The 21,804-nt window shown below is 36.9% G+C and overlaps 1 protein-coding gene across 4 annotated transcripts in view; it reads left to right on the top strand.

Annotated features, from left to right (window-relative positions):
* Positions 1-21,804, top strand: part of ACC (acetyl-CoA carboxylase) — a 156,103-nt gene that overhangs the window by 104,268 nt on the left and 30,031 nt on the right. For all 4 annotated transcript variants that reach the window (XM_067776428.1, XM_067776426.1, XM_067776425.1 and 1 more), the window contains 11 exons: positions 1,484-1,772; positions 5,737-8,392; positions 10,483-10,660; positions 10,734-11,005; positions 11,079-11,337; positions 11,411-11,773; positions 12,754-13,056; positions 13,120-13,290; positions 16,657-17,085; positions 18,796-18,883; positions 18,950-19,126. In XM_067776428.1, the coding sequence (XP_067632529.1) occupies positions 1,484-1,772; positions 5,737-8,392; positions 10,483-10,660; positions 10,734-11,005; positions 11,079-11,337; positions 11,411-11,773; positions 12,754-13,056; positions 13,120-13,290; positions 16,657-17,085; positions 18,796-18,883; positions 18,950-19,126 (5,185 nt within the window). The remainder of the gene's footprint in view (positions 1-1,483; positions 1,773-5,736; positions 8,393-10,482; positions 10,661-10,733; positions 11,006-11,078; positions 11,338-11,410; positions 11,774-12,753; positions 13,057-13,119; positions 13,291-16,656; positions 17,086-18,795; positions 18,884-18,949; positions 19,127-21,804) is intronic.

The following is a 21,804-nucleotide window of genomic DNA, read 5'->3' as shown; positions in this document are numbered from 1 at the left end:
GTGTTCTTGGCGAATACTAAAAGTTTCTCTGCCGCTCCTAGTAGCTGCAGCCTTGACTTGGAGAGTGCAGGGCACGAATACAGAACGTGCTCAACCGGTTCTTCTTGCAGCTCGCACTTCTTACATCTGCTGTTACTGACGAGGCCTTAACCTTACGCCAGAATACAGTGTCCAGTTAATACGCCCATCGCTAGCCTATTGCGATATAAGCAAACTTTTTCAGTCTAACGTCGTAGGATTTGCACACGATCTTAGAAATTTTGCGCCCCCTCACTTCTGTCTCATATGCAACTTCTGTCACCTTTTAATTTCTCCCACACGGATTGGGACATCTACCGTTGACTCATCGTGTGCTGCAACCTCCTTTGCCAACTTATCGGCCTTTTCGTTATGTTTATGGCCGGGAACCCAATATAGATGTTTGGTTCCTTGGTCTGAAGTACAGTGTGAGATAATTGCCTTGATCGCCGCCTAACTATCAATATATACATACATTGACGAGACTGCAGCTTAAGCATGCTTCCTCCGGAAATTCTGATGCTACAATTTCCGCCTGAAAGGCACTGTAGCGATCTGGCAGTCTGTAGGATCTACTAATTTCTGTATCGACATAGTAAACAGCAGACCCGACCGCTTCCGTTAATTGGTAACCATCGGTATACACGTGGATAGTGTGTTCCGCCATTTCCGCACCTTTGCGCCAACCGTCCGGTTCTATTGTGGCCTCAAGATGTCCTTCGAAGCTAAGGTACGGGGTCATATAGTCCGTTTTCCCTATATTAGATGGCGCTTTGCTGCTATGGCTATAAGGCCTGCACTCAGGCTGCCCGAGGCCTTAAGCCTTGCTACAGTTGCGGTTTTGGCCATTAGGTCTGCAGAGGGGATGTGCATACTGGCTTGCAATGCTGCTGACGGGTTAGTTTTAAGGGCTCCCCCACGCAGTTCTGAAACCCTTCTTATGAACGATCACTCTATCTTCCGCCTATTCCGGAAACTTTTTTATGAACTACATACCTACTTATCTGAGAACTGGCTTTTATTATTTTTTTTCTTTAAATAATGTGCATAAATTCACAAAAGTTTACAGAGAAAGGGCGTTTTGGAAACAAATTTAAAGATAGGTCACTTCCGAACCTGCAACTCAAGTAATGTCAATGCGGAAGACTAAGTTTTGTACAAAAAAGTGAAGGAATTCAACGAAATAAAAATGCTAAAAGGAAATACGCAGACCTTCCCATTTTGACTACAATCGACTGTTAATTTGTTGTTGAAATATTAATGAATACTTAACTAACCGGATTTCACCTCTAAGCTACGTTGTATTTTGTTTATCTAAATCGATTAACTTTTTTTTCTCTCATGAACGACCGACCTTCACCTTCAATTATACGAAGACGTCGCACATTACTCAAACAATCAATACTACATCAATGCATTTTATATTATAATTAAATATGACTTGTTATTATTCATTATTTTTCAGGCCGTGTGGGCTGGTTGGGGTCATGCGTCAGAGAATCCAAAATTACCAGAGTTGCTGCATAAGGAGGGACTCGTATTTTTGGGTCCACCTGAACGTGCTATGTGGGCTCTGGGCGATAAAGTTGCATCTTCGATTGTTGCTCAAACTGCCGAAATACCTACATTGCCTTGGTCTGGTTCCGAGCTGAAGGCTCATTATAATGGCAAAAAAATAAAGATCTCGAGTGAATTGTTTCAACGTGGTTGTGTTAGCAATGCCGAGGAAGGTTTAAACGCAGCAAAGAAAATTGGTAAGTTTGAAGTATGTTTAAAATTAATGGTTGGTTTGAATTAGTTATTGATTGTCAAACCGGAGATGTTCCTATATCTTCCACAGAACATAATTTTTCATTACTTCAAGGCGATCTCATCTAATATATGAATCCGCTCCACACATCTGGGTCGGTGCGATAATAGTCATATACAGCGTGTGAGTGCTGCTATAAGTTTTATAGAACTCCTTTGTACTGTTGAACTCCTTTTATTATACCAACATATGTTGTTGTTGTAGCAGTGCTTCGCCCCATCCAATAGGCACGACCACTCACAAATTCTCATCGTCTAACGGGAGTACGAGCAAACTTGCCATTTCAACAGGGTTGATTCTGGTTTTGGTTCCATATTCCAATTGACTAAAGATAGGAATATTTGGAGCAATTTTTTTCTTAAGATTTTCATGCTTCTTTTGAGCCCAGGACTTTCGTTTTCAGCGGTCTTCGACAAGATTTTAGGTATCGTACATTTCTGACCTACAGCAGACTTGCCAGGTCTCATTCTACTCTATTGTAAATAAGGAAATTTGCCTCGGTTTTGGAATATTTTGTTATCAGCTCTTCCCTATTCCCCTTCCGCTTTGCAATAACACTCCTTCTGATTGGGACATTATGCAAAGTGTCGTTGGCAGAGTCCTTCCTCTCCGGGACGGCGGACTTTATAAACAGGTTGCGAAAGAAAAATGTTTGTAGCTGTTAAAGCAGGCAATAAAGCGCAACTCGATGTCTGATCCAAAGATAGACAGCCCCGTTTGTGATCTGATTTCGTTAATCGGTACTGTTAAACTTCGAACTCCGTTCGAAAAGGAAATCTTCAAGGTTAGACGACACTCAATAATCGATGTAGTCGAATCAAATCATTCGCACGACAGTACGGGCCTTGAATCGGAACATGCTGAAATCGTATCTTACAAAAACCGTCACACTGGCAGCACTTTCCAAAGCTTTCGGAAAACCTCAACCGAGTGTAACCCAGAACCGACGTATTTCAACTGCAAATTCTGGTAGAACGCTGATCCCTTATTCTAAAGCTTCCTACATTTCTACATGTATACTGCAATTCAATGGATCTTGCACCTGACTTGCTCACATAGCTTACGCAAACGAGGTTGTAAGAAAGTAGAGGCACGAACCATCACCCTTGGTTGCAGGTAGTCTCCGTTTGATTTCGGTGAAGGTAGCACTTTTGATTATCTATCTATATATATAAAAATAAAATTCTGTGTGTGTGTGTGTATTCCCTGTGGAAACGTATTTCCCACACTGGCTATAGGTTCCTTCGATGAAGACAAAGGTTTTTCATATTTCAGAACTAAGAATCTATATATTAATACGCTAACAAAATTTCCATACAATCAATTGACAGGCTGTTTCGCATACTTAGCATACGTAAAATCAAATAAAAGTTATATGAATCGATTCGTATTGATCAGCCGCAGTGCATAGGCCTATTTTTGTTAACAAATATTACTCTATTTGTTTATAATTAATAGAAAACGTTTTTTGTAAATTCAAACATTTCATACAAATAACGTAATTCATTATCGTGCACAAGCGCGCCATCTTTGGGAGCAATTATCTAAGTTTTCTAATGCGAATTTCAAAGACCTAAACCTTTATGCACAAGCGCGCCGTCTTTGGGAACAATTATCTAAGTGTTTAATGTGAATTTCAAATTTTATGTATCCCCGCTAAATTCGAAGGCACAAATGTTTCACCTACATACAAATATGGTTTCCCATTGTTGCCACTTACCTATAATAGCCTCTACCAAAATCCTAAAAAATTGTTCCAAAATAATTTATAGCTTACCAAAAATCTTAAATAGAATTAATTTTTGACCGGCCCATTTTTTGTGGCAAATTTTACCTACACGTAAATACATAAGTCTTTATTTAACAGATTCTTTGTTTGTTATTTTAGTTGTTTTCAAAAAAACATGAAATCACAAATAATGAGTTAACTTTTGTTGAAACTAACTAATTTATTTATAACAATTAATGGCAAATTTGCTCGAAAATGTTGTTGCATTTGCAGATTTAATCCTCATTTTAGATAAAGTACGTCTTATACTGAACAAAAAAGAAAAAGTTACAAAAATATAACATTACATTTTTTATATTGCCTTTTATGCTAATTACGAAACAAAAAAATGTCCCAAAACTTTTTTGATTTTAGGTCAGAGCGGCAACCGGCATCATAGCGGCCGTCTTGCATAGGCAGTATATTACCCACTATCTATATATTAATACGCTAACAAAATTTCCATACAATCAATTGGGAGGCTGTTTCGCATACTTAGCATACGTAAAATCATATAAAAGTTATATGAATCGATTCGTATTGATCAGCCGCAGTGCATAGGCCTATTTTTGTTAACAAGTATTACTCTATTTGTTTATAATTAATAGAAAATTTTTTTGTAAATTCGAACAATTCATACAACTATCGTAATTCATTAACGTGCACAAGCGCGCCATCTTTGGGAACAATTATCTAAGTTTTCTAATGCGAATTTCAAAGACCTAAACCTTTATGCACAAGCGCGCCGTCTTTGGGAACAATTATCTAAGTGTTTAATGTGAATTTAAAATTTTATGTATCCCCGCTAAATTCGAAGGCACAAATGTTTCACCTGCATACAAATATGGTTTCCCATTGTTGCCGCTTACCTATAATAGCCTCTACCAAAATCCTAAAAAATTGTTCCAAAATAATTTATAGCGTACCAAAAATCTTAAATAGAATTAATTTTAGACCGGCCCATTTTTTGGGGCAAATTTTACCTACACGTAAATACATAAGTCTTTATTTATAATTTTTTTATATTTTAATTTTATTTTTTATGAAGATATCCTCTATTCTACTCGAAATTTTTGTTCTGTGTCACACTTACATATTAGATATGTATTTATACAAAGATAAACGGGTGGCGTGAAATAGGTTAAATTTCTTTAGCAAATTTCTTCGTTTTTAACTAAAAGTTCATGTTTTTGAATTATGACACTATTGAAGTAAATGGGCGATATATGTATATGGGGAACCGAGCTCCCAAAACTAACTTCGGTAGCGCGCCAACGGAGACCTTCCTGGTGGTGTGGAAAAACCTATTTTTCAATTCAATTTCAAGTAATTTCACCATAATTCTGTCAATTTCATTTGATTTTACATAATTTTTATATTTTTGTTTAAGGAGCTCCATACCAAAACGTTATAATTACATGTGAAAAGTTTGTAGAAAATTTAAGAAAATACAATCAAAAAGTAAAAAGTCTTAGATCAAATTCAAAATTTAAGTAAGTTAGAAAAGTTAAGTAAGTTAGACCAGTTTGCTATATTTCCAACACTTGATGCATAGACTGAGTTGAAAAAAATACACGGTGGTCGAATTTCGACCACAGGCGATACTAGTTTTAAATTAAAATTTTTTTTTCAATTTCACTGGGTGGTGCGACAAATTTTGTATGTCAGCAAAAGTTACTCATACGCCATATACGTACTTCAGTGCAGAACTTTTGTTTGGTCATAGCATTGAATTCACAAAAAGTTAAATCGATTGCATTGAAAGATTTAAAAGTTTTTATTAAATTTAAGCATTCCATTGTAAATATAGCTGTCTATATGAGATGATAGACAAAAATTGTGCAGCAAAAAAAAAATTTTTTTTTTTTTTTACGAGATTTTGAGTATGAATTGTGTGTGACCAAAGGAAAATATAAAGGCTAAGAATGAGAAAAATGGGGAGATACATTTTGAAGAAGATCAATAAAATCTTATATACTGATTGCTTGACTTTGAGCAACGCGAAGGAATGCGTTAAAATACACCTTCTTATTTAGATTAGTATCTGCCCAAAGCGAGCAACGCCGGGTATCCTGCTAGTATAAATTACATTCTACATATTTTTGTTTCACTTTCTCATTTAAATTACCTTTATTTGCAGGCTTCCCTGTCATGATTAAAGCCTCCGAAGGTGGGGGTGGTAAAGGTATTCGTCGTGTAGACGCCTCCGAAGAATTCCCAGCACTTTTCCGCCAAGTACAATCCGAAGTTCCCGGATCGCCAATATTCGTAATGAAATTGGCACGCGGTGCACGCCATCTTGAAGTACAGTTATTGGCCGATCAATTTGGCAATGCGATTAGTTTATTTGGTCGTGATTGCTCAATACAGCGTCGTCATCAAAAAATTATAGAAGAAGCACCGGCGATTGTTGCACAACCCGAAGTTTTTGAAGAAATGGAGAAAGCTGCTGTACGTCTAGCTAAAATGGTGGGTTATGTTAGCGCCGGTACTGTTGAGTACTTGTACGATCCAGATGGACAATACTATTTCCTGGAGTTAAATCCACGTCTGCAAGTAGAACATCCTTGTACGGAAATGGTAGCAGATGTTAATTTGCCAGCTGCACAATTACAAATTGGTATGGGTATACCTCTATATCGTTTGAAAGATATACGTCTATTATATGGGGAATCGCCGTGGGGTTCATCGATAATCGATTTCGAAATGCCCGTAAATAAGCCACAACCTTCGGGACATGTTATTGCGGCGCGTATTACTTCGGAAAATCCAGATGAAGGATTCAAACCCAGCTCGGGTACAGTGCAAGAATTGAATTTCCGTTCGAGTAAAAACGTTTGGGGCTACTTCAGTGTTGCCGCTTCCGGTGGCTTACACGAATATGCTGATTCGCAGTTTGGTCATTGTTTCTCATGGGGAGAAAATCGACAACAAGCACGTGAAAATTTGGTTATTGCACTGAAGGAGCTTTCCATACGTGGTGACTTTCGTACAACTGTTGAATATTTAATAACACTTTTGGAGACGAATAGTTTTCTGGACAATAGCATTGATACAGCTTGGTTGGATGCGTTAATTGCAGAGCGTGTACAATCGGAAAAACCGGACATACTTTTGGGTGTAGTTTGTGGTGCGTTGCATATCGCCGATCGGCAGATCAACGAAGCATTCAATAGCTTCCAAACATCACTGGAAAAGGGTCAAATACAAGCAGCCAATACGCTTACAAATGTTGTAGATGTAGAATTGATTAACGGTGGTTTACGCTACAAAGTGGAAGCTGCCAAAAGTGGCGCTAATTCTTATTTCCTGCTCATGAATAATTCATTCAAGGAAGTAGAAATACATCGTTTATCGGATGGTGGACTGTTGCTCTCACTGGAAGGTGCATCGTATACGACTTATATGAAAGAAGAAGTGGATCGTTATCGTTTGGTCATTGGCAACCAAACTTGCGTCTTTGAAAAAGAAAATGACCCTTCACTATTGCGTAGTCCATCCGCTGGTAAATTGATCAATTTATTAATTGAAGATGGTGCACATGTTGCTAAAGGTCAAGCCTACGCTGAAATTGAAGTAATGAAAATGGTAATGACACTTACATCACAAGAAGCTGGTACAGTTTCATTCCTACGTCGTCCGGGCGCTGTACTGGATGCTGGCACATTGTTGGGTCACTTGGAGCTAGATGATCCATCATTGGTGACAAAAGCACAACCCTACAAAAGTCCCTTCCCACAATCTGATCATACGCAAGTGCCTGAGAAACTCAATCGTGCTCATAATATGTATAAATCCATCTTAGAAAATACCTTAGCGGGCTATTGTTTACCCGAACCATATAATGCACAACGTTTGCGTGATGTCATTGAGAAATTTATGGCAAGTTTGCGTGATGCTTCATTGCCTTTGCTTGAGTTGCAAGAGGTGATTGCGTCTATATCTGGCCGTATACCAGTATCGGTCGAGAAGAAAATACGTAAGCTAATGACATTATACGAACGTAATATAACCAGCGTGTTGGCACAATTTCCATCACAACAAATTGCTGCCGTGATTGATAGTCATGCAGCTACGCTACAAAAGCGTACCGATCGTGATGTCTTCTTCCTTACCACGCAAGGTATTGTACAGCTTGTGCAACGTTATCGCAATGGTATAAGAGGACGTATGAAGGCTGTTGTACATGAATTATTACGTCAATATTATGAAGTGGAATCTCAATTTCAACATGGCCATTATGATAAGTGTGTTGCATTAGTACGTGAAAATAGTAAGGATGATATGCAAAAGGTTGTGAATACCATTTTTTCGCATGCTCAAGTTTCCAAGAAGAATTTATTAGTTACTCTGTTAATTGATCATTTGTGGTCATTTGAACCGGGTCTAACCGATGAATTGGCGAATACATTAAGCGAATTGACATCATTGAATCGCGCAGAACATTCACGTGTCGCCTTACGTTGTCGCCAGGTGCTTATTGCTGCGCATCAACCAGCCTATGAGCTGCGTCATAATCAAATGGAGTCTATATTCTTATCGGCCGTTGATATGTATGGTCATGATTTCCATCCGGAGAATTTACAACGTTTGATATTATCAGAGACTTCAATATTCGATATTTTACACGATTTCTTCTATCATACAAATCGTCAAGTTTGCAATGCTGCTCTGGAGGTTTACGTGAGACGTGCATACACATCGTATGAGTTGACGTGCTTACAGCATTTGGAGTTATCAGGTGGTTTACCGCTTGTGCATTTCCAGTTTTTACTACCCACCGCTCATCCGAATAGGTAATTGCGATTATATTTATATTTTTTATGCATATATACGGCAAAGTCACTATGTTAGGTAAGGTTGGGTGGCCGCTGCCCTAGCTAAGTAGGAAAAGCTCACTTGAACGGTATTTTTTAATTGCCCCATTACCTAACGGCGACAATGGTTTCTGACCATTGAGTGAATCCGATATATTTATTCTCCTTTCTTCGAAAATAAAAAAATCAGTATGTTCTGAATTCTGCACGATATCTTTGGATATACCACCATAGTTGTCTTGACATAATCTATTTGTAAATAATCACAACAACAAAAACAGCAAGCCGCCACACTGATGTACATATACAAATTAAAGCAAGAATATTTCGCACACATAACCAGCAGCTTGAAGATTATCTCACATACACATACACAACTAAGAGCAGAAGTTGTTACACATAGACACTCATATAGCTAAATAACCAAGTATGCGATATAACTGTGCGCTGTTCGTCAAAAGTCTAGACCTTAAGAGAAATATGCAAACGAGGCAACTGTGAGTATAAAATCTGCGCAAGCTGAGGAATAACTAGTCAGTTTGATTTAAACACGCTATTAGTTGTGAAGTATAATTGTGAAGTACTACTCCCAAAGTAGTCTAAATACTGAAGATTGGGATTATTATTCGACAGTTCAGCGATTCGAACTTTAGTAGAAGTTATCAGGAAATTCCCAAAATGCGTTACAATACTATTTAAGGAACTTTTCTTATACAATTTTCGTGGAGGGAATTGGATCCTCGTTTTTCTACCTTCGTGAAAGCAATCCGTCCCGATTTTTAAACTTGGTTGTGTCAAAGCTCTGCTGTGAGTAGAGAACAAACCTCTAGTGATTGAATCATTTGGTATAATCAGATGGTGTTGATTGGGTCGATGAGTTGGTGACATTATTAACATTTTTGTGTATGATGTGGAAATGAAAGCAAATTGATTTCATTTGCATACCAATTCTCCAGCCCTAATAGTAAAATTTTCAGAGATTTTTTTAGGGATTAGCAACTGCAGAGAAAGAGGAAATTTCGTTTTAAATTTTAAGTTGAAAGTTCTTATAGTAAACGAGATATGACGCTTTGAGTTGTATTATGAATAAAAAAATAAATTAAATTAAATTAAATAAATAAAATATATAAATAAATATTCTTGATTGAAAAAATAATTATTAAAAGTTAATTAAGTTAATTAATTAATCAAAACAATAAAAACCGAAGATAATAATTATGGCTGAAGGAAAGATCAGAAGTAATAATTATTCTTGAGTAAAATATCAAAAGTAATTTTTATTAGTGATCAAAATTTTAAAAATCAAGGAAAATTAATATTTCTTATCTTAATTATTAAAATCAAATTTAATTACTACCTTTAATCAAAAAATAAAACTCAGTAAATAATAATTATCCCAATCAAAATTATATAAATCAAAGTATAATGATAATTTCCTGATTTATATATTTTAACTCATAATGATTACCGTTCCTGACGGATATACTGCCGAATAAAGAAATACCAAACCTTGTAGTTTCCTCTTGGGTTTCGTATGCATCGCTTCCGACATATTTACGCCTTGTCATTGCAGCAGCTGGTTTTTTGAACGGAAGACTCCCAAAGACGCGTGTGTAGCATCCGATCCAAATCGACGTGCTTACTTATTCAGATTGGAATTCATTCTGCTTACCTATGAACAATGCGCTCGTAGCTCTGTCTGTTTTTATTATACATAAAATATAAAAGGAGCCTTGAATTGGTCTCCTACTGAAATGTGAGAAACTGGCGCACTAAGGAAAGTCATATCGACCGATATATCTCCTCTGCCTAGTGGTGGCCTACCGTATTAAACTGGCCCTTGTATCAAGCTCCGTGTGGTTTCGATCATCATGAAAATATATTTTCATATCGGTCAAATCAAGGTTTTTAAGAGTGGCAATCCCGTCCGGATCTACTGCTACTGCTACTGGTTTAGCAAGTTCTATGGCTTCTTCAACCTTTTTGGCGTTGATGGTAGTAGGGGACACGCTATGTTTATGCTTGTTTGCGCGTCTAATGCAAATATTAATTTATCTTTTCCCTGGCAGACTATTTCCGCGCATCCTGCAAGAAGGTGGTGAGCCTGCTGCTAAAGTGCTCGGTTCATCTTTCATGCGTACCGGTTGCATGGCTGCTTTTGATTCGTTTGAACACTTCGAAATGCATTCGGATGAAATCTTGGATTTGTTGGAGGATTACGCATCACCAGCTTTTGTAAACGCAAAGGTAATGTTATTATGAAATAAAAAATCAACTCAAAACACTTACTTATTTTTTTGCATTCTCATTTGTCTTCTAGATCTTGGAAGCCGTCGAGGGTGTAGACTCCATATCTGATGGGCGTATGAGTACTTCCATTAATGTTTCGCTCTCTGATCCAGTTACACGTGCAAATGCTGTCGAAGAGGCTAAATCCACTGAACCGATACATATTGTAAGTGTTGCAGTGAAAGACAACGGTGATATGGATGATGTACAAATGGCGCACATATTTGGCAGTTTTTGTAAATTGCATCGTGATGAGCTATTCCAGCGTCGTATACGTCGTATTACGTTTGCAGCTTTGAAGAAGTTAGTGAAATGGTTCTCAAATTATACAACAACTAATTTGAACTCCATTTGTATATTCTTATATTCTTTATAGACGCCAGTTTCCCAAGTTCTTCACTTATCGCTCACGCGACAACTTTGAAGAGGATAGAATATATCGTCATTTAGAGCCTGCTTGTGCTTTTCAACTTGAATTGAATCGCATGAAATCATATCAACTGGAAGCTTTACCAACGGCTAATCAAAAGATGCATCTCTATTTGGGTAAGGCCAAAGGCTCCAAGAGTCTAGAAGTAACCGATTATCGTTTCTTCATACGTTCCATTATCCGTCATTCGGATCTTATTACAAAGGTAAATTTTAATTTTTTGTTTGTTTCTTTTTTAATGATCATACTAATTATCCGTTTCTCCACAAATGTTACAGGAGGCTTCATTTGAATATCTACAAAACGAAGGCGAACGTGTTCTACTTGAATCAATGGATGAACTGGAAGTAGCGTTCTCACATCCGCATGCCAAGCGTACTGATTGTAATCATATTTTCCTAAATTTTGTTCCCACTGTTATAATGGATCCGGCAAAAATTGAAGAATCTGTCACTAAGATGATAATGCGTTACGGTCCACGTCTATGGAAGCTGCGTGTACTGCAAGCTGAGTTGAAAATGCTGATTCGACAGTCGCCACAAGCACCGACCCAAACCATACGCTTGTGTATTGCCAACGATTCGGGGTATTTCTTAGATATTTCCATGTATACTGAAGTGACAGATCCAGAGACTGGAATCGTAAGTAGCTTAGACATATTTAATAATATTAATAATAATTTGCTGCAATATACCTCAGCAAACAGTGTTGAAAAATCCCCTGTCGGTTCTGAGAGCAGTGTTTCGACACACTTCAATGCATGCGAACGACACTCACTTGTCCTTTACTCCACTCGGTGAAAAGATTGGCCATTTTCTTCTTTTGTTGTTGTTGTTGTGTTAACGACAAAGACACTCTCGAAGGTTTTGGGGAGTGTTATCGATGTTGATGGTCCTTTGCCGGATATAGATCCGGTACGTTCCGATAACAAAGCACCATTAATGTACTAGCCCGTCTCGGGAACGATTAATATGACCACATTAAACCTTCTAGGCCATCCCGGCCTCCGCCCCCTAGTTCCATGAGAAACTTGGGGTCGCCAGAGCCTCGCCTGCTAAATATGTGTATGATACATTCATATTTATAACAGGTTTCCCCCTCGCGTAGGTGAGATTGACAATTGGGTTACGGAAGCTTTGAAGCTATAAACCTTTGTATTACGCTTATCAACGCCTTGAATGGTTCTTTTCTTCTCACTCTGTGAATTCAGGAGATCAGAGAGATAAGATTTCCTTTCCAACTAAGTTGAATGTTGTCGGATATAGATCCAGCACGTTCCGGTAACAAGCAAGCATCATTAAGGTACAAGACCGATCACCTTCCAAGCTATCCCGCCCCACCCCACCCCCTAGTTCCATGAGGAATGTCGCCAGAGCCTCGCCTGCTAAAGAACAAGATTTGCCACTGGTGGATGAGGTTGACAATTAGGTTGGAGAAGCTATAAACTATGATGGCAACTCCTTGAAAGGGTTGCGGTACACAGCCCATTTAATTTCCTCAACTTAGACCTAACTAGCAGCACTGGTCAAGGTTTTAAAACAATCAACCTTTTTTTTAGAAGTCCAAATACGCCATCACATGATTCACTCTTTAAAATTTATTTTTATTCTATTTTTTACAGATCAAATTCAAGGCTTATGGTGAAAAGCAAGGCACATTGCATGGCCATCCCATTTCAACGCCTTACATGACTAAAGATTTTCTACAACAAAAACGTTTTCAAGCACAACAAAACGGCACAACATATGTTTACGATATACCCGATATGTTCCGCCAAATGACTGAACGTCATTGGAGGGAGTTTTCGAAAGCACGTCCTACTATTGACGTAAGGATACCCGAAAAAATTCTGATTGAGTGTATGGAACTAGTTTTGGATGGTGATGATCTAATTGAAATGCAGCGTTTGCCTGGCGAAAATAATGTACGAACATAAATAAATATTCTCTTCTTTAATTTGTTAATGTATTTGTATATATATATTTAGTGCGGCATGGTTGCATGGCGTATTGTTCTAGCCACACCAGAATATCCTGAAGGTCGCGAAGTGATAGTGATTGCCAATGATTTGACATTTTTGATTGGTTCATTTGGTATCAAGGAGGACGTTCTGTTTTGCAAAGCTTCGGAGTTGGCGCGTAACAGAAAGGTGCCTAGGGTGAGTAATTTATAATGCAATAAATTATATTATTATAAGTGTTTTGGCGACGGAATGATTTGAACTCAAACGGATGATCTAGACTCAAATCAAAAGGAATCTTAAAATGGGGTTGGTACCAGAGATCTTCTTGAAACCGACTAGATAACTTTTAGAATCGGTAACACTTTTCGATTTAAGGATTTGGAAAAATATCGAAAAAAAAGGATAATTCTAATCACAATTTTCATAGTTAAATCGAAAGCGCAAGGCTGTATCTAGCTAGATAATAGCTTAACAAGCAGCACTGCTTCATAGACTATTCTTAAATAATAAAGATGTATAACAAAATCTCTTTTTTCCGATTACTGGACGAAACCAAATTTTTTGAAGAGATTGGTTTAAAAACATAAATTTAATTTCCGTTTTTCGAAATAAGAACACCTTCAAAAAGTTGATATTGGCTTTCGAAGTTTCTAATATATTTTATTTTTTGATTGTCTTTAAAAAATTAAAAAATATTCACCCTTATCGCTAGTTTTATTTTCACCCGAAAATATTCACAGTTTTTGTTCACCTTATCGCAGAGGGTGGCGAAAAAATTTTTCGTGTTCGAAAAAGATTTCGCCTTATTAGCAACTCTTTGTTCGGCCGAAATGAACAGCGAGGAAACCCAAATTTGTTCACTTATATTTTACAGGCGAACGAGAGGAAAACAAAATGTAAGTAATTTTTTGTTTTGAAAATTGATACTTTTATTATTAAAAATAAATCAATAAATAATGCACAATCGGAAGCTGTGTGGAAAAAAGTGAAATTACTGTATTGCTAAGTATGTAAATTCTATTTTTTATGACAACGTATCAGTCGGCCAAGTTATTCATTGTGGACAAAGCAACGGTTCCAAAATGTTGAGCACCTCACTGAAACAAGATTGGCTAAGACCCACTTCATGGTCCTTTCCAAAGCCTTTTCCCTATGCGAAAAAACGAAGACATGTACTCAACTTTACAATTGGTGGAACTCCAAATTTTTGCTTCAATGTTGGCAAGGAGTTGGTAAGAATATCTAGGAAATATTAGAATGCCGGCTTGTTTAGCCTGTAATATTGGTGAAAGCTAATTGAAAAAAATTAACTTGTTATTCAAAAGTGCTGAAAATGGTAATTTTTAGCTTACAGTGAATCACCTAGCTCCAAAAGGTTAGAACTGTCCCTTAATTGCCTCCGAATCGCTTTCGCATTTATATTCTCCTCGCGCTTAATCAATACCAACCGAAGTGCAATACTAAACATTATTTTATACATTTTTTATCTCTATTTTTATTGTGTTTTAAGGAAATATATGCTTGGTTACAAAATTTACACAATTGCAAGTAAATTATTTGTTCACTGCTAATTCACAATAGAGCATCAGCTGTTTCGAAGTGAACTTCTGTTCGCCCGAAATTGCCGATAGGCGAAAAAGAAGTTAAGGCGAACACTTTTCCGCGTGAACTCCGCGATAAGGGTGATTATTTTGACAGTATAATTTTTTTTTTACTTTCAAGCTTATATGTATAACTGGTGTTATAAGGGGTGAAAATTCATACAAAAATTAAAGTTATGTATTATAAATCGAAAGAAAAAATGGCGGATCTGGTAATACGACGCATGCCATACATTTTCAGATCTGTAGTGGAATTCACTAACTTATAACGATGCGATTTGTCGAGGTTTTAATTAACGATTTGACGCTTGCCTTATCGATTGTACCATTCACTAACGTAGTTTTAACGACTCGAAATAGTTGACATTTAAATTTCGTTTTAATAGTAAAAAGGTGGCCGCACAGCTTAACGAAACCTAAAAAATGCGAAAAGCACAAAAGGAATGCCAAAAATAAATAAATTCCGTATACTAACTGCTTTTAAAAGCCATTATTGTGAAGTTTTTACATATTTTAACAAAAGGTAAGTAAATACGGTATTAATTTCTTTTTTTTTTGTCTGTTGATATCGCAGTTATTCTTGTACCCCTTAATTCTCATCAAGTTGAGAAATAATATCATGAGTAAAATCTGGGGTTAGTCGGTACAGCTTTCGAAACTCCGTTGCATTCAAGTGGAATGGTTCATCTACTTCTCTAAGAAGGTGTCTGTCCACTGGCGATGGATTTAGTAATTCTTCATCTTGTGATAAAACGTACGCCAAGTACTCAAATGCCATTTGATTTATAAATAAAGCCGCTTTTCGTGTTTGAAAGTATTTAATTAAAGCTCTGATTTTCTTTTTCAACTAAAATTTCCAGAAATATTAATTTCGTGATTTTTAACGCAGCCAATTTACTTGCCGTTTATTTATTGTCGGTAAACAAATATCGATACAAAATAGTTACTGAATTACGAAATCGTTATAGTTATCGATTCGCAAATAAAGCGATGACAAATGTGGTTAAAAAAGTTAGTGAATTTCACTATAGTTCTGTGACTTTTATAACGATATTCGCCGTCGCTGTAAAACGATTCGGATTATCAATAACAACTTGTTGTCGATATTCGATAATCTACAAATATTTGAATGTTTTTAACAGCATTAGCTGTTAAACCAATTTTCTTTCATTTATACTCAATTGTCACCACATCAGCGATGACTAAATTGAGTTAGTGAATACCAAAGTCGTTTTCGCAAGTGAAAAATCGTTAGTTGATGGTCCTTTGCCGGATATAGATCCGTCACTTTACCATAACAAGCATCATGAAGGTATAAGCCCGACCATTTCGGGAACGATTTGATATGACCACACTGAACCTTCTAAATCATCCCGCCCCACCCCCTAGGTCCATGAGGAACTTGGGGTCGCCAGAGCAGCGGTTGCTAAATAAACAGGATTCGCCACGGGTCGGTGAGGTTGCCAACTGGGTTGAAGAAGCTATAATTTTTGCTGGCATCCCCTTGAAAAGGTTTCGCTACACAACCCCTTGAATCGTTTGATTATTTTAGACGCCTACTACAACAGGCATAATAAGCCTCGTAATAAGTCCCCTACCCCCTGGAGGCTGTGTTATTTTTCTATTTAATTATTTCGAAGATCTGACTTTTGATCTCTTAAAATACCTGTTATGAAAGCTTGAGAAAAAAATGTATTCAATCAAAAATGGAAATAAGAAAAATAAGTCAACGCCTACATTTTTACGCAATTAATCAAGAATAAATTAGGATTTGTCCGATTTCGATCTTCGAAAGCCATAATCTGTGTTTTGGAGGTTAACTTCAGAAATCGGAGAAATTACTTTTTTGCTTGGTGCTCGATCTCTTAAAAAAGTTTTTTGACCCAATATCCAGAAAAACAATTGATTTGTCGTTTAGATTATTATTTGTAAGCCAATTTCATATTTTGCCCGTTATTAGATTTATATTTCAGTGAATAGTGGTGCACGTATCGGTTTAGCTGAGGAGGTGAAGTCAATGTTTAAAGTGGCATGGGAAGATCCCGAAGAGCCAGACAAAGGTTTCAAATATCTTTATTTGACCACTGAAGATTACAGCAAAGTAGCAAATTTGAATTCGGTGCGTGCAATACTGATCGAAGATGAAGGTGAACCACGTTATAAGATCACCGATATCATAGGCAAAGAAGATGGTTTGGGTGTGGAAAATTTACGCTATGCTGGTTTAATTGCGGGCGAAACATCACAGTCGTACAATGAAATTGTCACAATGTCCATGGTGACATGTCGTACCATTGGTATTGGCTCGTATGTGGTACGTTTGGGTCAACGCGTTATTCAAATTGAAAACTCGCACATTATTTTGACTGGTTATGCCGCACTGAATAAGGTAAGTTTGTAGTTATTGTTTTTATACTCAGCTGAGCAGAGCTCACAGAGTATATTAATTTTGTTCGCATAACGGTACCCTGTAACGGCATAAACTATTCGAGATAGATATAGACTTCTATATATCAAAATGATCTGGGCGAAAAAAGAAATTCATTTAGCCATGTCCGTCCGTAAACATGATAACTTGAGTAAATTTTGAGGTATCTTTATGAAATTTGGTATGTAAGTTCCTGGGCACTCATCTCAGATCGCTATTTAAAACGAAATCGGACTATAACTACGCCCACTTTTTCGATATCGAAAATTTCGAAAAACCGAAAAAGTGCGATAATTCAATACCAAAGACGGATAAAGATGAAACTTGGTAGGTGGGTTGACCTTATAACGCAGAATAGAAAATTAGCAAAATTTTGGACAATGGGTGTGGTTCCGCCCACTTTTAAAAGAAGGTAATTTAAAAGTTTTGCAAGCTGTAATTTGGCAGTCGTTGAAGATATAATGATGAAATTTGCCAGGAACGTTACTCTTATTACTGTATGTGTTCTAAATAAGAATTAGCAAAATCCGATGACGAACACGCCCACTCTTTAAAAAAAATGTTTAAAGTAAAATTTTAACAAAAATCGAATACCTTTACAGTATATAAGTAAATTATGTCAACATTCAACGCCAGTAATGATATGGTGCAACAAAATACAAAATTAAAAGAAATTTTCAACATGGGTGTGGTTCCGCCCTTTTTCATTTAATTTGTCTATAATACTTTTAATGCCATAAGTCGAACTAAAATTAACCAATCCTTGTGAAATTTGGTAGGGGCATAGATTGTATGACGATAACTGTTCTGTGAAAATGGGCGAAATCGGTTGAAGCCACGCCCAGTTTTTATAGACAGTCGACCGTCTGTCCTTCCGCTCGACCGTTAACACGAGAACTTGAGCAAAAATCGATATATCTTTACTAAACTTAGATCACGTACTTATCTGAACTCACTTTATCTTGGTATTAAAAATGGGCGAAATCCGACTATGACCACGCCCACTTTTTCGATATCGAAAATTTCTAAAAATGAAAAAAATTCCATAATTCTATACCAAATACGAAAAAAGGGATGAAACATGGTGATTGGATTGGTTTTTTGACGCAAAATATAACTTTAGAAAAAACTCTGTAAAATGGGTGTGACGCCTACCATATTAAGTAGAAGAAAATGAAAAAGTTCTGCAGGGCGAAATCAAAAGCCCTTGGAATCATGACAGGAATACTGTTCGTGGTATTACATATATAAATAAATTAGCGATACCCGACAGATGATGTTCTGGGTCACCCTGGTCCACATTTTGGTCAATATCTCGAAAACGCCTTCACATATACAAATAAGGGCCACTCCCTTTTAACACCCATACCTTTAATTTGATATCCATATCATACAAACACATTTTAGAGTCAGCCCTGGTCCTCTTTTATGGCGATATCTCGAAAACGCGTCCCTATAGAACTAAGGCCCACTCCCTTTTAAAATAATCTTTAATATCTTCCATTTGATACCCATGTCATACAAACACATTCCAGGGTTATTTTCCAGGGGTGATTTTCTCGTATTTTGTCTCCAAAGCTCTCAGCTGAGTATGTAATGTTCGGTTACACCCGGACTTAGCCTTCCTTACTTGTATTTTACCCATTATATTTTACACTTAATTTCTAACAGCTACTTGGACGTAAAGTATACGCTTCTAATAATCAATTAGGTGGTGTACAAATTATGTACAATAATGGTGTCACACATAAGACTGAAGGTTTGTTGAAGGTGTATATGGAAATAAGTTTCTATTTAAAAAGTAAGCCTTTTTTTCATTTTACAGCTGTGGATCTCGACGGTGTGTATACTCTTCTGCAATGGCTTTCATACATTCCAGCATACATCGGTTGTGATTTACCGCTTGTATTGCCAAACGATCGCATCGATCGCTCTGTAGATTTTATGCCAACGAAATCACCATACGATCCTAGATGGATGTTAGCTGGTCGTGTAAATCCTGGTAAATATTAAAATTTATGAAATTATCACTTGATATAATTCAGATAATCAAATAAATGTAAGGCGCGATAACCTCCGAAGAGATTTTAGGCCGAGCTTTTGTTCCAATATGCGTCGTGCGCCTTTTAATTTTCCTACAAATTGGGGGACGGGACCTGCATATTTTATGCCGACTCCGAACGGCAGCTGCAAGGCAGATGCCTTTTCACTGATTAGCTTTTCATGGCAGAAATTAGATAAACTCCTCTCTAATTGAAAACAATTTTTTTTCTAAATTTTTGATGTTGCTTTGCCTGGAACTTGAACCCAGGAACTTCGGTGTGGTAGGTAGAGCACGTCACCACTGCAAACAAATTTAGCTACTGTTAGAACTCCAAATCTTTAAAACAGCACAAAACACATGCAATGAAGGGTTTGCATAGAAATATTCGGCTTTTTTATCACCTTTAAGAACTTTCAAAACTAGTCGGTTCCAGAGGTTCCAGAAAATATTTGCATTGATAGTCAACTTACTAATTTGGTGCCAATTGGAGTTCCAAGGTACCTCAATTCGTTCTCAACTTGATCACATAGACCTACTAGTCAACATAGCCGCTGAAATTTAAATACATTAATATCCAAGTACTAAATCCAGTAGCATTGCGTAGAGTACAAAATCATCGCTGACAAACCATAAATTGTCAACAGTTCGAAACAATAGCGCCAGTAGCGCAAATAAAATAAACCTATTTCTGATACATATTCCTTCGTGAATCGTGAACGTGTGAGGTTGGGATGGGCAGAGCGTCCTTGTGCCTGTCTCAAGGATAGCTTCTGTCCTCCCAACATGAAGTGACCATTTTTTTTTTTTTTTGAAATATATTACTGATTAAAAAGACCGAATTATTGTGGACTTTGTGACTGGCATGGTGCCATGTAAAAACCTAATTGCTTTTGATTTTGTGCCTGGCGTGGTGCCAATAAAAAAACCTGAAAATTAACTTTTTTATGAGAAATAACGGAGTTTGAGTTGTTGAACGGAGCTACTGTGAATAACGGAGCTTTTGTGTATAACGGAGGAGCATTGAGATTTAAGAACTGGCGTGATGCCAATTAAACAACAAAAAAAATCAACTTTTTTATGAGAAATAACGGAGTTTAAATATCATTGAATAACGGAGCGACTGTGTTTAACGGAGGAATATTGAGATTTAAGAACTGGTCAGTTAAAAACCATACTTTTTTTTGGTTATATACATAACGGAATATAACAGAATAGTGAAAAAACGGGGCGACATGCTACATATTGATACAACACATAATTAGATAAAAGAAAATTCTCGAAATGAGATTTAAAAACTGGCGTGGTGCCAATTTAATATACAATATCAATTCATGTATATTTTGATTTGGCATTATCGGTTTAGTCTAAACCAATCACCCTCAACGTATATTGAGTAAATCCCTAAAAAAAATATTTCTGATACACAAACTTTCATGTTTCCGTAACTATATTATGTGCATATGTTTAGATGTTGGACTTATGTTATTAGTTCTGTTCATAAAAACCGATTCCCATCTTCAAGCACCATCGTCTTTGATTTTTTTTTAATTCTGAATTTACAGAAGGCTTTTAAATATTTTTATCAGTATTTAGCTGCTTGTACTTGTCAAAATATTCATCATATTCCGTTGTTGTTGTTGTTGTAGCAATAAGCACACTCCCCGAAGATTTTAGGGAGTGTTATCGATGTTGATGTTCCTTTGCCGGATGCAGATCCGCTACGTTCCCGTAACAAGCAACATTAAGGTACTAGCCCGAGCATCTCATGAACGATTTAGTATGACCACATGAAGCCTTCTGGATCGTACCGCCTTCACACCCCCTAGATTCATGAGGAAATTGGGGTCGCCAGAGCCTCGGCTGCTAAAGAAACAGGTAGGTGAAGCTATAAATGCGCTGGCAACCCCTTGAATCTATTTGGTATTGGGGAGACATTTTTCTTAAACGGGCGGTGCCACGTGTTATGTAGAAAAGTAATTTATCTGAAATGAAATGTACAATTGAAGCTCACGCTGAGTATATAATGTTCGGTTACACTCGAACTTAAGACACATTTACTTGCTCTTATTGTGTTTAAAGATAAAAAAGTAAAAAGTATATGCCTGATTTTTTATTTGAATTATGTATATATTTTTTTTTTTTTTCATCTTACAGACATATATAGGAGGTATTATAAGGGTATTTAAGGGTTGTGCTAGTTGTTCTTTCAGCATGTATCGTATTATAACGAATTTAGGGAAACTCCGCTTATTTTACACCTTCTAACGTTCGTATCGCATTGAATAAATAACTCCAATATTCAATAATGCAAAATGGTCTTTATTAGGTTACTTTGAATATACTTCACAATAACACTTATACTTCGCAACTGATAGCGTGCTTAAATCAAACTGATTACAGATTACTCAGCTTTCGCTCCTTTTATACTCTCTGCTGTGTCGTTCGCATACTTCTAGGCGTTTCTTCTTCTAGAATTTACTACTTGTTTACCAGTTATGAAGTCACCAGCTATAAACTACAGATGCACGTTTATAGCTTCTCATATGCGCGTGTATATGTGAGTGATACTTCCACCGATGATTGCATACTTTTGTGATTATTTCAGATATATGAATGTGGTTGTGCATATCTCTCCA

The sequence above is a fragment of the Eurosta solidaginis genome, chromosome 3, assembly GCF_040869045.1.
Source record: "Eurosta solidaginis isolate ZX-2024a chromosome 3, ASM4086904v1, whole genome shotgun sequence".
Taxonomy (NCBI): Eukaryota; Metazoa; Arthropoda; class Insecta; order Diptera; family Tephritidae; genus Eurosta; species Eurosta solidaginis.
This window is presented reverse-complemented; position numbering and strand designations above follow the sequence as displayed.